This window comes from Vigna unguiculata, chromosome 9 (genome assembly GCF_037176805.1).
Source record: "Vigna unguiculata cultivar grain cowpea cultivar isolate G323 ecotype 2 chromosome 9, ASM3717680v1, whole genome shotgun sequence".
Lineage (NCBI taxonomy): Eukaryota > Viridiplantae > Streptophyta > Magnoliopsida > Fabales > Fabaceae > Vigna > Vigna unguiculata.
This window is the reverse complement of record NC_140800.1, coordinates 4,858,933-4,875,721: the sequence shown is the minus strand read 5'-3', so window position 1 is coordinate 4,875,721 and position 16,789 is coordinate 4,858,933. Positions and strand designations below refer to the sequence as shown.

The window sequence follows — 16,789 nt, the reverse complement described above, 5'->3', positions numbered from 1 at the left end:
CTTTTTTTATTGTAAAAAATAATTTAATTATTTTTTTATTAGTTTATATAATTTTATATAGTAATTAGATTTATTAAATTTCATGAGAAATAAAATATTTATTAAATTTTAAAACGTTAATGAAATCTAATTGATAAAATTTAAAAATATTTTACAAAAATATAAAAAGAAAACAAATATTCAAATTATCAAAATTTAATGAATTTTTTTATACACTAATAAAATTTATAATACATTATTTTATCAAAATAACATAAACTGGTAATAATATAATTTTAACATAGATCTTTCATCTTTCTCATTTTAATATATGTTGGATAATATATAAAAAAATTCATGACAATTACATTAAATTATTATATTATAGTTAATAAAATTTATTTATACAATTGTAATGATAAAATTACACGTATGATAATAAGTATTAAAATAAAAGTAATTATATAAAAAAAATCAAAATGGTATTCTACATGATAAAAGTAAACAAAAAATAAAAATATTAAAAAATATCAAATGTATCATTGAATGAAATCACACATAAGAAAACAATTGTATAAGTAAGGGTATGATAAGATGAAAAATATCTTAGAGATATGAGAAAATTTTTCAAATACTAACAGTTAATAAATGATAGGGATGGCAAAACGGATCAGTCCGACCCGTTTTGGCCCGGCCCGTTCGTGGCCCTTCAAACATAAATGGGCCAATAATGGTAATGTGTCCTGTATGAGACATGCTAATGTGTCAGGCCAGACTGGTCCGTTACTTTTTATTTTGTTTTTAATTTTTTAATTTGTTCTCAAATTTTTTTATTTTTAAAATTTGTTTATATTTACGTACAACTTTATATTTAAAGCATATTTAATCATGTAAAATATTTTGTAAACAATTAATTGATTAGTTAATGTTTTTAATTAGATAAATAAAAATAATTATTGAATTTACATGTTATATTATTCTATTATAACTAATAATTATAACTTAATTTGTAAGTGTTAATAATTTAAATCACAATATTATTATATATTTATACATGTTTTAAAAAAATTATATAAAAAATTATTTTTTTTTAAATTTTTAATTGGAAAAAAGGCCAACAAGCTAGGACAAGTTGGCCCGTATTTTAGTTCGTCAAATTGACGGGCTGGACATAACAGGTCAGAACTAACTGATAAGCTAAAATCTTTAACCCAACTGTCTCTTTAAATACGAGCTGAAAGACTAGCATGTTGAGCTCATACCGTTTTACCTCCCCTAATAGTTGATAGATAACGAAAATTATTTTAGCAAAATAAAAGAGTTGTTAAAATGAAACAAAAACTAATAATAATATAATAAAAAAATAAATTTTTTATATTACGTAGTAGATAAAAATTTTATACTATTGAACACTTAAATTAAGAGTCTTAATCATTTTCATGTGAAAAGAAGTATTCAATAAATATAAATATTAAATAATATATAAATATTAATAAAAAAATTATTATGTAGTTTGAGTAAACATTTTATTATCAACTTGTATTTATTTTTACAATTTAGTAAAATTATATAATAACCTTTTATTAATCGCAATTTGTCGTATGTTAAAAAATAGTTTATCTCTACGATAACTATTTGAAAGATAAATAATTAATATTACACGAGAAGAACTGAAAGATTATAATATCATTTAATTATAAGTTATTATATAATAAATAATAAATTTGTTATATTTCGTAATAATTATCTTAACTATATTCGTATTATAATGATAACCTAACAGTTGATGATAACGAGGTATGGTATGTTATTAAACTTACCATAACTGATTAATAAACTTAGATGATTTGGATAAAAAATTTAAATGCATTAATGTTGCAAAGATTTATTTATCCCATCGTACAATTGGAAATGAGAATAATTTTTTAAAAGATAATTTAAAATAATTCAGATTCAAGAAATCTAGGATGTATTTGAATTTGAGAATGAATTTAAAGGTAAGTGAGTAGATAAATTTAAGAGGACGGAACATAGACGAAGATGATGGTGTTATTTGTTTTAAGAAATAGATGAAAAAATTTGAAATTAAAATTGATAAAAATTTGTAAATAATTTGATAAACATGATAAATATAAAAAGAATGTTTTAATAGATTAAAATATAAAATTACAATTTTGTCATTATAGTTTGAATTATTATAAAATATATTTTTTTAGTTGAATTTAATTTAAAATATAATGTCAATGGTTAAAAATAATTTTAATTTAAATATTATATTATAATAAAATAAATAAATGTTGTATTATTATTCAATATTATTATGTTAAAATGCTTTATATTTGATTATTGTATTATTAGTATTATTATTATTAAGTATTATACTTATTAAGACACTCACATCACAACTCTAAGCTTACTACATCAAACCTAATGTTCAGTTTTAAAGGCCTCACTCACCAATGTTTAACCAATCCATCAGAAGCAAACTCATGCGCAAACTGGTTTAAATAAAAGGGACACATTGGTAACTTCACCATGTATGAACCGTAAATCATCCCAAATCTTCTATGAGGATGAAGATATAAACTCAAATCAGATATCTGCTCCCTTTAAATCACTTCAAATTCATTGAAACAAACCGAGGTGATACTCGCTCTCAATCGCTCATCAACAGTAAATACGTCGATACAAACACACGCTTAAAGTTCTTTGTTAGACTTGAATGAAAGATCTTATGGACCTGTCCATAATAAATTTTATATTGAATAAAAATTATACATACATGATTTTCCTGTTTCAAATTTCAGAATACTTCAAAAAATTGTTGATATGTCTTCGTTAAGTAACAGGGATCAAAATTCTGCAACTGAGATAGCATCACCTTTTCTCAAGTATGTCATCTTCAGCTATTGATTAACCTTCTATCGTTTCATCATCTACCTTTACCTTCTTTCCACCCTCCACTCTTTGTCGTTTCACTATCTTTGATTTACTCCCATCCTGGGGCTTTTGTCTTCGGACTGCAGAAACAGAAATTAAAACAAATGTATAACATCCAAGTAAAGAACCAATAAGCATAAAACTAAACCCTAAACTACAACCAACCACAAGTTAAAATTATTACATCAACTAAAGTCTGATCATCGGATTTGGGATGCAGTGAAATGAACAGAAACTCCCAAATTAAACCAATGCTTCATTTTTATTAATAATGCCATATTATACAAGCTATTTTATATATAAAATTTCTCGAAGAATTCAAGGGTTTGCATCCTCCTTGAAAGAGCATTCCCTTCTGTTCCAATTATTCCTCTATTTTATGTAAGGTGAAATGATACGCTCAAAAGCCTCGTCTTTTGCCAGCTCTACCTACGTAATTACAAAATCATTCTTCCTCAAAACAGATGAAGCGCAACTCTGACCGAAGGCATTCAAAAGCACTGGTTAAGACTATAAATAAATAATAACAGTAAAGGTCATAGCTTAGGCTCAAGGGAACCTCAGAGATGTTCGTAATTCATATTCGATATACACACAAGCCGGTAATTCTATATTTCTACTACACAGTAATAAACTAATTTGATTGACAACACCAGATTCTTTTTTCCAACTTAGTTTTAATTTCCTTTTAAATTATGAGCTGCATAAATTATTGCGATAAAATGGCTTTAATTGTGAAACAATCCTCTACCTTAAAAAGACATGAGAATGACAATATGAGAAAAGATGATTGGGAGATGATAATCGCTTAGCTGATTCATGTATATATGTATGTACACACGCGGGCACACACACACATATACATATACATATATGCATGAGTTCTTACATCAGAAATACAAACGCAAAATATAAAAAGGCTACACCTAAGACTCTAGATAACAAATAGATACTACAAAATACCGCTTTTTGGCTTTCCAATAGTTGGTCAAAATATGTACCAAGTTTATAACATATAAATTGAATTCGAGAAAACGTCTCAAGAATTTGGCCAACATGCTAATCTCTTGAAGCTGACAAATTGAGTGCAAATTTCCTTGGACAACTCCTCTTGAACAAAATAATAATAATTCCCCGTGTTAGATTCTCACAAAATACAGGATCGGAGACAATATGAGTAGTTGTTTGGTTCTCACGAAAAACAAGATTGGTTTTGTCACTCAACAAGCTGCACCAGATTCAGTGCTTGCCAAACATAAGGATGGTGGCCGACAACAATGGATTGTGGTGGGTGATGGTTTCCTCACTATACAATGACAAAGCGAGATCAACCTCCTCTTATACCAAATTGACAGTAATTTTTATGTGATTAAAGTATGTATCATTGTAGTAAGTATCGTACGATTCACGATACGAATTGTACGATACGATACGATACATCCTCTCCGCGATACGAATCGTTCGATGTATCGTTTTTACTCCCGAATCGTAAACGTATCGTACGATACAGGTGCGAATCGTAAGAATCATAATTCGATTCGCGATACAAAATTACCCCCAAATTAAAACCCTAAATTTTTCCCCCTGCCAATTTACCCCCAATTTAAAACCCTAAATTTTCCCCCCTTTATTTTATTCACATTGAAACTCTCTCTCTTCCAAACATATTAACATTAACGAACTCGACCTCTCAACTCTCGTTCTCGACCTCGACTTTCGACCTTTACTTGCACTGTGGTGGTGACGAGGTGGTGCTGTGGTGGTCGCACGGTGGTCGCGCGGTGGTCGCACGGTGGTCGAACGGTGGTCGCGCGGTGGTCGCACGGTGGTGGTTGCGTTTCGTCTCGCGAACGCATCTTTTCGTCTTCTGTTCGTGTGTGCGGTGGTTCTGTGGTGGTCGCGCAGTGGTTCTGTGGTGGTCGCGCGGTGGTCGTGCCGTCTTCGCGCGGTGGTTGCTGCGTTTCGTCTCGCGAACGCCTCTTTTCGTCTTCTGTTTGTGTGTGTGGTGGTTCTGTGGTGGTCGCACAGTGGTTCTGTGGTGGTCGCGCGGTGGTTCTGGTGGTCGCGCGGTGGTCACGCGGTGGTTGCGTTTTTGTGTTGCGAACTACTCTGTTCATCTTCTGTTTGTGTGTGCAGTGGTTTTGTGGTGGTTGCGGGGTGGTTCTGTGGTGGTGCGGGGTTCTGGGCAGGGAGGTTGTTTTCATATTTCTGGGTAGGGGATTTTTCATGTGCAGCTGCTGAACTTCAAACATGAGTAAGTCGAAAAGGGAGGTCGACATTACTTGGAATTACTGTGACAATGTTCCACCAAATAGGCTACAGGTTAAATGCAAGTTTTGTTCTCACACTTGTTGGGGTGGTATAGCAAGAATGAAACAACACCTTGCTGGAACAAAAAAAGATGTTATTCCATGTTGTAGTGTCCCTGATGATGTGAAAGATATATTTGTGAAGATGCTAAAAGGTAAAGAAAAAAAGACAGAGGATGGCAGCTTTGATTGTGGAGGAGACTTATCAAGAGAGGTGACAAAGGGAAAAAATGATCTTCAACAAATGACAATCAATGCAACATATAAAAATAGAGAAGATGTAATCAGAGAAATTTGCAGCTGTATTTATGGCAATGCATTGCCATTTAACCTTGTAAGGAGCCCTCTTTTTATACAAATGTTGAAGGCTGTTGGAGAATATGGCAAAGGATTAAAACCTCCTTCTTATCATGAGGTAAGGGTTTCATATCTGAAAAAAGCTGTGGATAATGTTAAACAAGGTCTAGAAAAGTATAAAACTGATTGGGAAAAATGGGGATGTACATTGATGTGTGATGGATGGACGGATGGTAAAGGAAGATCATTGACTAATTTTCTTGTTAACAGTCCAAGTGGGACTGTTTTTCTGAAATCTATTGATACTAGTGATGTCATTAAAGATGGGAAGAAAATGTTTGAGTTGTTGGACAGCATGGTGGAGGAAATTGGAGAGGACCATGTTGTCCAAGTAGTTACTGATGGAGCTTCTAACCTTGTGGCAGCGGGAAGAATGTTAATGGAAAAAAGAACCAAATTATTTTGGTCCCCATGTGCAGCACATTGCCTTGATTTGGTTCTTGAAGATATTGGAGAGCTTCCAGTCTTTTACAATACTATTAGCAATGCAAAGAAAATCACCACATACATATATAGGCATACATGGGTCCTTAATTTGTATAGAAGCTACTCTAATGGAAGAGAATTAGCAAGACCCGCTGTCACACGATTTGCTACTTCTTTTCTCACATTAAATTGTATTAAGCAACAAAAGAATGCTCTTAGATCAATGTTTGCTTCAGAGGAATGGGCTACTAGTCCACATGCTAATAAAAGTGAGGGTAAGCAAGTTATGAATTTGGTGTTGAGTGATGGTAGATTTTGGAGATCAATCACCTATTGCTTAAAATGTGTGATTCCACTTGTAAAAGTGTTGAGGCTTGTAGATGGTGATGCAAAACCAGCAATGCCATACATTTATGAAGCAATGGATAGAGCAAAGGAGCAAATTGCTGAAAATTTCCAAAAGATAGAAACAAGGTATAAAAAAGTGTGGAAGATTATTGACACTAGGTGGAATTTGCAACTACATAGGCCTCTCCATGCAGCAGCCTATTATCTCAATCCTAGGTAATGCATATTTCACCTAAATTTTTCCTACCAAGTACCTCTATTTTCGTTCTTCTCATGTCATCAATTTATTTTTGTTGTGTTAGATATCACTATGACAAAAATTTCAATCCGGATAGGGAGGTCTTGATTGGTTTATATGAAACATTTGAAAAAATGGTTTTGGATGTTAGCACAAGAGTTACAATTGATCAACAACTTGAAAAGTTCAAGGGAGCTAAGGGGCTTTTTGGAATGCACATGGCAATAGCTACTAGAAACAAGAAACAACCTGGTAATGAAATTACTCTCATTACCACTTTTATATGATTTATAATTTTTAATTACATTAAATTATAATTCAATACTTCTTTATTTTGATAGCTCTTTGGTGGGAGAGTTATGGAGGAGAAGGTAAAGAGCTACAAAAGATAGCCATGAAAATTTTGAGTCTCACATGTAGTGCAACAGGGTGTGAAAGGAATTGGAGCACCTTTGACCAAGTTCATACTAAGAGAAGAAATAGATTGGAACAGCAAAGACTAAATGCTCTTGTCTATGTCAAGTACAATCTCCAACTTGAGTTGAGACAAAAGAGTAGAGAAGAGAAGGGGGAAACTTATGATCCCATATGTTTGTCAGATATTGAATCAGATGATGAATGGATTACAGAAAAAGAAAATCCTTGTTTGCCTATTGATTCGTCATGGATGGATATACATGAGTGCTTTGATGATGAAGAGGGAGCTCCAAATAAAAAAAGGAAGAGAGGTAATTATTTCTATTCACAAGTTGAAATTTGAATGTCAACAAACTAGAACTAAACTTTATTTCTTTTTCTTTTGCTAATATAGGACCAAGAAACTTAAATGCCAAGACCAATAAAAAAGGAAAATCCGTAGTAGGAGATGAGGAGGAATTTGAAGACATTAATGAAGGAGAAGAACTTTCACTAGAAGATGAAGATGACTTAAGTGATGTAGATCTTGGAAATGATGATGATGAAATATGAATGATTTAGACTAGAATGTTTTTTTGAGGTTCTTTAGGATCCAAGCAACAACAACACTTATTTTTTGGATGGCTATAATGCAACACTTGTTTAGTAGCATATAGCCATAGTTAAAGAAATCTTAGGCAGCAACCACAATGTTTTTTGAAGGCTGTGTTGCTGAAATTGTGAATCTATGTGGTATATATACATTGGTGAAATTGACTATGACGTTGTTTTGTTATTAATTGTCTCTTTGCATATTTATATATCTTATATATTTAAGTATATGTTACATTTTTTTAATGTTTATGAATCGTACGATTCACGATACGATACGATTCACGATTCAAAATTTAAGCTCTCCGATACACGATACGATTCACGATTCAACTACCATGGTATGTATGCGTGCACACAATGGAAAGATATAAAAAGACCACACCTAGGACTCCAGGTTAGAGATAGGTACACCAAAAAACAGCATTTTAGCGCTCCCAGAGTTGATCAGAGGATAAGTTAACCTATTATAACAAAAAGCATATGTGAGGATTTAGTATTTACAACTTACATCTCAGACTTGTTCCAGCAAGGCATGTCAATCTTGACCGTGTGTTATATTCAGCTAATGGTTTCTCTCTAGCCACCATCCGAACATCCCAGACACGTATACTGCCATCAGATGATGCAGATGCCACTAGGTAAGGATCATCATCCCCCGTAGCACCATCAGTATCCGTAAGCACAACAATACCTTTGACACGGGAAGTATGCGCCTCTTCCAAGCAATATGCAACTTTTCCAGTCTTGATATCCCATGCTGTTATACTTTTGTCCTCACCACCAGTGTAAAGAAGTCCATTCTGCAAAAGGAATAAAATAATTTAAAATATTGAAAAAAATCAGAGTTAATTACTTGATAACTCCACACAAATTACAGAGATAGTTCACTCCACCAGTCAAACCGGCTATCAGGGAAAAAAGTTGCATACTAGTGGAAGAAAACAGCCATATCATACCATACATACTTTGACCAGCCCCAATTACAATATCATAAACTTCAAAGAAATATTTTCTTAATAGACGATTTATATTACATGAACACTGATCTTCCAACTCTTGATTGACAGTAAGAGAGAAAATTATATAGGAATTACATACACATCCCACCTCATTTAAAATCCAGAACTTCCTGCATACCGGTTGTGTCTGTCTATATTATAAATAGTAGACCATTAATTCATCCTTAAAACATACAACAAAGCATTTGATTACAGATTACTATGTAATCAGCACTCCTCCAAAAGGCAAGAATTAACATCAATCAGCAATGGCAGTACCAATATTTTCCTTTCTCCTTTATCATAAAAATCGATGGTTATGAATTCCTTATCCGAGAGAACATTTCTTCTTCTTACAAGATAGAGAAAATGCATCATTAACATACAAGAGAAATTAGCAGCACCGAAAGAAGAAACAGAGAAAATAAAAATAACCAATGAAGCAAACTTGATGTTCAATGATAATTCGAGAAAACAGAAAAAGAATTTGAAGAAGCACAAACCCTAGCAGGAGCAGCGCAGAGAACGGGCTTGGAACATTCCAATTCGAACAATATGCGTGCATCCTCGGTCTGGTGGACAGAAACCTTCTCCTTCGCGGCCATGAAAAAGTGGTCGCCGGAGGCATTGAACTTGACCAGAGTAGCTTCCTTGTCGAGGCGCAGGCAGCAGTTGCGGCGGCCGCGGACGAGGTTGACGACGGCGAGGCAGTTGTCACGGGCAACGGTGAGGGCGCGCTCACCGGAGGGGTGCAGGGCGAGGTCGTTGATGGCGGCGTTGCGGTGAACGGAGAGCGTGGTAAGATGGACGAAGCCGTCGGCGTCAAAGATGGAGAGGGAGCCAGCGGCGTCGGCGGAGATGAGGTTGCGGGGGAAGGGGAGGTTGGGAGGGGCGTAGAAGGAGAGGGCGGTGACGGAGGCGGAGTGTTGGTGGAGGGAACCGAGGGAGGAGGCGGCGGAGAGGTCGTAGAGGTGGATGGTGTCGTCGTCACCGCCGGAAGCGACGACAGAGCCTGAGACGGCAACGGTTTTGATGGAGGAGAGGTGGGAAGGGTAGGAGAAAAGAGGGGTTAGGGATTGGGATTGGGGCTTTAGGGTGAGACCCCAGATGAATTTCTCGTACGAACCTGCAACCAAACTCATTATTTTCCTCTGTAGTAGACACTCACACACACTCCTCTCGCTCTTCTTCCTAAAACCCTAGGGGGTTTTTAACCACTATCTCCTCTCCTTCCAACTATGTGCTACTCTTGTTCCTTCAAATCAAATATAAGTCATAAAAAACATTAATCGGGTTCAAACATTTTGAAAAGAAAAATCTAATTTACAAACCATTCTATATTTTTATTTATTAACGTTTCGTTATTGTTCTTGCTTTCAATAAGTTTAAAATTATTTTATTTTATTTTTCAGTATAACAAATTGTTACACTTCTTTTAATCAAAATGTTAATTTTTTTACGTTCAATTATTTGTACATATTAAACAATACAATGTTTTAACTTAAATATCAATCTAAAATATTATTTACCAAATTATTAAATTTTAATATAATTTAATTTAACTAATGGACATTAAAGGTGACATTGGAGACAAAATATAATCTTAAAATTAGGTAAATTTTGTTTTGTACCATATGCGGTATATATACATACATATATATATATATATATATATATATATATATATATAAGGTTTAACTTTACTAGTATTAGATGATTAGGCTTTTTTAGATTAATTGAAGGAGTAAAAATGTAATTGATGATGTAATTTATATTTTAAATAGATTGTAATTTGTAGGTTGACGCACGGTGTTACGTTGGGTTAATAAACTATTTTTTAATCTCCTTTAAGAGATAATTTTAAATCTAAAAATTTTATATATATATATATATATAAACTCTTTTCAATATTAATAAAACCAATATGATGCACTATACTTGAAAGTGAATACGTATATAAATTCGATACTTTATGAAATTTTACCAATATTTAACAATAAAATATTTAATCTATAAAATAATAATATTTTTATGATAAAAATAATTTATAATTTTTTATTTTGATAATATTTAATAAATATGATTTTAGTTAGGATTCATACATAGTTATTATGTTTCTAAAGATTTATATATATATATATATATATATATATATATATATATATATATATATATCCGTACATCATGGATAAAAATAATTTAAAATTTCAAATATAATAATTTGATATATAAATTAACACATATTTTAATAAAATACCATCACCTTTAATTTTTCAAAATATATATATTAAAATAAGTCAACCACATAAACATAGTTGGATTTAGAATTATCCGCCTTTGAAAAACTGATTTTGCAATTTTCATAACATTGCTTATTTATGAGATGACCAACCTATTTCGTAGACGGAAACAAACATCATGTTCACTCTTTTTGTCAATAATCATTTTCTCCAACTCAAAAAATTTACCATCAAACAACCTAAAATCCAAGGCCTTTTCAAAATATTAAAGTTTAGTCAAATTATGTTAGTTAATAAGCTTTTCAGAGAAAACTCACATTTGGGGCAGTTCTCAGAGTAGACAGCATCCCATATCCTTCTTGCAGAAGCACCAGTGTAACCAGTATACCTTTCAGGATTCAGTTGAAGATTCACGTACGCCATCTCGTCTGCAAATGCAAACACGGCTTTCAATTGACATGCTTATTTTTCTTAGAAAAAAGTTGAATACATCATAAAAAAATTTAATAATTCGAATCATGTGCTGCCACCTGTTTAAAAAAAAGTTAAAAGGCACTTTTACTAGAAGTGAATACTAACTACACTGTCTGCTTTCTGATACTGAAAATCAAGGGCTGATCAAGTTGAAATTTAATCATAGAAATATCTTAGCAGATCAAGATATCAAACAAAACCACTAAGAAGAGAGCATGTTACCTAAGTTTAGTTAAGTTAACCCATAACCTAGTACAATATTAATAACATTGAGTGAAGCTATTGGTTTGTTCTGTGACAGGTACCACTTCCAGTAAGATCACAAGCATGGTTTCGTGCGCGGCACATCACAATCTTTGTTAAGCCTGGAATATTAATATGGATTCCTCTTCAAATAAATATGGAACAAACATTTCAGGCTCAAACAATATTAAAGCTTAAATCTTCAAACAAAGACTTGGTCCGGTAGGTTCCCACTAGTTCCAAGTCCAATAGGCATTTGATTGGTCCTTTCTTTACATGCGAACTGATTATCTTTGATCGGTAGATCCTGTTACTGTTGGATGTAGGGATTTTGCATCAATCATGCAGTCCAAAGATCACACCTTCATAAGCAAGCAGGGAATAAACTCAGTTTGCTTGCATTGCACCCACTGCATGCAGTAAGGGAAATTATTATCATTAGCCCTTCAACAGTGAGGTCATCCTAGTCATGAGACCATACATGAGCTCAAGGTGTTACTCTTTATTCATTTGATTGCAGCAGCGGATGATGTCTGCAGGCTTTTCATGCTGATCCCTCCAACCAGACAAGAAAATTCATTTGATGCTGCTTTCAGACTTCTTTCTAGTCAACCACCAAGTGAGAGTTTTTTGACTGTCCAATACAATGCAAGTCAGATGACAAAATAAATCTTTTCATGTACAGCACCAGCATAGAATCTCTGGACAAACCGGGTGTTCATTCTACGCTAAATCGATCTATCAACTATATCAACACAACTCAACCTGCCAATTACTATCTAATCTTTCGTCACGCAGCCTCTCCCATGCTCCTTCCATCAATGCTCAAATCAAAACTAGGAGAACCCTTTTGCTTCTCACTTTCAATCCAGCTGGTGCCAGGCATCTTCTTAACCCCTCGTTCCTCCATCAACCTCCTGATCTCCTGGGCCTCGTTCCACCGGCCAACTGCTCTATAAACATTACTAAGCAGAACATAACTCAGATGGAATTCAGGCTCCAACTGAATCATCCTTTTCGCAACACGTTCAGCTGTGATATAATCCGAACACTTAGTGCAAGCTCCAAGCAGAACCGCCCAAACCGAATGATCATACCTGCAATCAGCAGCCTCAAGCAAAGTCTCAGCCTCATGTATCAACTCAGCCCTTCCAAGAAGATCAATCATGCAAGTGTAATGCACCACCCCGGGCCTAATCCCATACTCCCTCTTCATCAAATCAAAATACCTCCTCCCATCATCAACCAAACCATTATGACTACACGCAAACAGAACATTCACAAAACTGATCCCATCTGGCCTCACCCCCTCCTTCACCATCTCCTCAAACAACTCCAACCCCTCTTGCCCTCTCCCATTCTGCGCAAACCCCCCAATCATGGAGTTCCATGTGATCAAATTCCTCACCTCCATCCTCGAAAACAACCTATATGCAAAATCCACACTCCCACATTTCGCATACATATCAACCAAAGCAGACTCCACCACCACATCCCTCCACCCACCCTTCCTCACATAATGACAATGCACCTCCTTCCCCTGCCTCACCGTAGCCAGCGCCGAACAAGCACGAATAATCGTCCCAAAACTATAAACATCCACCACCCCCCACTCCCTAACAAGCCCAAGCACACTCTCAGATTCACCATTGTGACAATAAACACCAAGCATAGCAGTCCAAGACACCCAATTCCTCCCCTCCAACCCATCAAACACTACCCTCGCACACCCAACATCGCCGCACTTCCCATACATATCCAACAAACTACTCTCCACAACCACATTCCCACGCATCCCCAAAGTCACAACCTTCCCATGCACCTCCCTCCCCATCCTCACCCACCCCAAGTGCCCACAAGCGTTCAACAGTGACCCGAAAGTGAAACCATCAACCTCCAACCCCAAACCTCCGTCGTGCATAACGGAAAACAACCCCACGGCCTCCCTAAACCTGTCGTTACGCGCCAACGTGGAGATACAGGCCGTCCAGCAGACGGGGTCCGGGTGGGGCAATTCGTCGAACACCCTGCGCGCGTCGTCGACCACGCTGGTCCTCCCGTACATGTCGATGAGCGCGCAGGCCACAACGCAGTTGGAGTGGAAGCCGCGAGTGGCGACGATGCCATGGAGGGCCTTGCCAAGGGGGAGGTTAGGGAGCTGGGAGGAGGCTTTGAGGAGGGAGGAGAGGGTGAAGGCGTTGGGATGGAGGCCGAGGCGGAGCATTTGGAGGAAGAGGCGGAGGGCCTGGGTGGGCTGGGCTTTCCGGACGTAGCCGGAGATAATGGAGGTCCAGGCGATGACATCTTTGAAGGAAAGCCCGTCGAAGAGAGTGCGGGCCTGGGAGAAGTGTGGGGAGAGTTTGAAGTATAGGGAGAGGAGGCTGTTGGCGAGGAAGCGGTCGGCAAGGAGGCCCGATTTGAGGACGTGGGCGTGGAGGAGGGTGCCATGGACGAAGGAGTGGGCTTTGATGCATGCTTGGAGGAGGGAGGCGTAGAACACGGGCTTCAGAGAGGGGTTGAGGGCTTGGGCTTGGGTGAGGTTGAGGTTGAGTTTGAGGTTCTTCATGGAGTGTTGGATCAAATGTTGTTCATAGATAGTGTGGAGAAGCAGGCACTCTCAGGTGACTTTTCCAACCATGTCATGGCCGGAACAAACCCGGCGATTAATTAAGATAGGATCATTTTGACTATGATTTATTATTTACAAGGAAAATGATATTTACAACGTTTTATTAGAAAAATTTTGACAAAAAAAAATTCTAAAATTTTATTATTTAATTTTTGTAATTTTCATACAAAAAATATTTGTCGAAAAATCATTTTTCAGGATTGTCCCCAACTATTAGTGGATTTTGGTTTCAGTCCTCCATCTAAAGATTGATCAATTTCAGTTCCTGACGTTTTGAATTGCATGGAATTGGTCCCTAATTTTAAACTCCGTTAGTATTAACTAACATATGACTAAGGGATAGTCACGTCAGGATCCTGTTTAAAGGTTTCTCTTTAGTTACAATAAAGACGTGGTTATTGGTAGGTTGTTTGTGGGTAATTTATGAAATCCTAAAATTTTAATTTCAGGATTGGAGAGGTTGCAAAGATTGCAGATCGTATTGGTGTGAGCAAATCTTAGGTAACAAAATTCAGTTTTGTTGAGCGTTCTATAGTGATGAATAGCGGAAGCAAAGGATTGGATTGTACATAAAGGAGTAGTGGTTCGAAAATATGGCGTAGTTGTGCGTCATCTTCATAAATAGCATTCAAAGTGTGTGGGTGTGGGAAAATTTGTTGCTTCTAAAGGCAAGTACTGTGAAGAACAAGGGCAGATTATTTTAGAGGTGTAGGAATTGGGCTGTAAGTGATAAATTCCTTCACTTTTTCTCGAGCTTCATTTGGTTTTCTGTGTAATGGTTTCCTTTTTGTGCAGTCCAATTTCCATTGTAATTATTTCGAATGGGTTAATGAGTCGGAATCTACATTTGAAGGTAAAGAATCTGAATTTGAATCCAGCGGAGGAAAAATAGTTGAAGAAGATAAAGGTTGTTGTTTGGAAAAGGACAAAGTTATAATGGACTTGATAAAGAAAAATGAGAAGCTGAAGAGGAAATTGCAACAAGAGAAAAAAATTGGAAATTTTTTGCAACTTTTATTTGTTGTTGTGGGTGGCAACTGTTGTTTTGATTGTTATGGTGTTGTTGAAGGTTAATTGTAATTAGTTATGTCTTAGCTAGTTATAGAAGTGATTACTTATGTATTAAACTTGGTGGTTAATGTTGTGTGAGGTAAGTTTCGTGAGGAAGTGTTTTGTATTAGAATATGATATTTGCCATGACCTTTTTTATATTTGCCATAACATTTTTTATTTAGTTTGTAAAGCACTTTAAGGGTAGTATAAAAGTAATCAGTTCTGATAATTATGTGCATAATCTGTGAATGAAATATTGCAGTTTGGAAAAGGTTTGGTAATAATGGATTCCATGAATTATTTTTTGATTTGGTCTCCTGTTTTACCAATTTCAGAGTATCAGAAAGTATTTTTGAATGAAAAATTATGACTGAAAGAATGGTATACAATGTATGGTGAATAAGGAATAGAAATGTGCATTTCATTCAAACAGTGCATCACCAACGCCATTGATCAATAATGCCAAACAAGTGGTCCAAAGCAATACCAAAAGTTTTTCCTTGAATTGAATACAATAATGCAAAAAGTGGTCCAAAGCAGGCAAGTGGTCCATAACTTTAACTAAAATATTGAAGTACGACTGCTCCAAAACAAAATAGTGGTCCACTATCACTATGCCCAATGTTATAGAAGTCTTAATTTATTATAGATGTCTTTAATAAAGCAACAAAAAAGTAGGATTCTTCATTCATTTTCACGTGGATTGTGCACAAGTTGTAGTACTACTAGCTTGAGACCCCAATGCTTGTGCTGCCATGTTTCTTGTCTGTGTTGTTGGTGCTCTTTCTCCTTGGTTCACGTTTGTTGCAACTATGGGTGTGGATCTCGTTCTACTGGAGGTTTGGTTTGATGGTCTAACAGCATTGGTAGCTTTAGTGGCAGTTCGAGTCCGTTGTGTGTTTCCCTGTCAATTCAGTATGTTTTCAACTTTCAGATTTGTATTTTGTAAAAGAAAAATCATTAAAAAGTAAAGAACATGATGTTTTACCTTTCTGGATTTCATCCCCCTTCTACAACTTTTGATATTATGTCCTATTTGTTTGCACCTACTACATTTCATGATGAGATTTTTCTTTTAAAGTTTCGAATGACTAACATGTTCATCAGCTTCCCTTCTTATAATTTTTTTGGGCCTGTCAGGTGGTGTTTTGTATGTGGGTGGGAGTAGTTCAGGGTTGGTTGCTTTTGGACCAAAGTTGTTGTCCATTTATTTGGATAATTTCTGGGCTATAACAAGTGTGATAAGCTTCTCTTTTGTAGCATGGATGAACGTATGCCACAAGATTTTCTATCTTGTAGTTAATTGCAGCCACAACATGTCTACAAGGAATACCCACCAAATCCAAAAAATAACAAGTGCAACTATGCTTACTTAGATCAACTATAAACTTCTCTATAGTGAACCCTTGCGTGACTTCAAACTTAGAACCCCCTGCCCATACTGGAAGCCAATTCCCACATTTTTCCACTTCCGTATCAAGCCGTTTTTTTAGGCTTAGGCATTACATTACCCGGATATGCAATCAACTTTTCTCTAAGTGTAG

General features: G+C 35.6%; 3 protein-coding genes across 3 annotated transcripts; 1 reads left to right on the top strand and 2 right to left on the bottom strand.

The window, feature by feature from the left end:
• Nucleotides 1–2,702: 2,702 nt before the first annotated feature.
• LOC114163105 (Transducin/WD40 repeat-like superfamily protein) lies at nucleotides 2,703–9,748 on the bottom strand. The gene is made up of 3 exons (XM_028047192.2): nucleotides 9,110–9,748; nucleotides 8,117–8,408; nucleotides 2,703–2,999 (listed from the first exon to the last, which is right to left on the bottom strand). Exons 1-3 carry the CDS (start codon nucleotides 9,746–9,748, stop codon nucleotides 2,893–2,895), a joined length of 1,038 nt encoding a protein of 345 aa, XP_027902993.1. The 3' UTR covers nucleotides 2,703–2,892.
• On the top strand, nucleotides 5,155–7,742 carry LOC146883471 (uncharacterized). Its single transcript, XM_085666446.1, has 4 exons — nucleotides 5,155–6,575; nucleotides 6,662–6,849; nucleotides 6,939–7,325; nucleotides 7,409–7,742. Exons 1-4 carry the CDS (start codon nucleotides 5,170–5,172, stop codon nucleotides 7,564–7,566), a joined length of 2,139 nt encoding a protein of 712 aa, XP_085522572.1. The 5' UTR covers nucleotides 5,155–5,169; the 3' UTR covers nucleotides 7,567–7,742.
• A 2,604-nt stretch (nucleotides 9,749–12,352) lies between the features above and the next one.
• LOC114163104 (Pentatricopeptide repeat (PPR-like) superfamily protein) lies at nucleotides 12,353–14,245 on the bottom strand. Its single transcript, XM_028047191.2, has one exon. It carries the CDS (start codon nucleotides 14,127–14,129, stop codon nucleotides 12,354–12,356), a length of 1,776 nt encoding a protein of 591 aa, XP_027902992.1. The 5' UTR covers nucleotides 14,130–14,245; the 3' UTR covers nucleotide 12,353.
• Nucleotides 14,246–16,789: the final 2,544 nt, after the last annotated feature.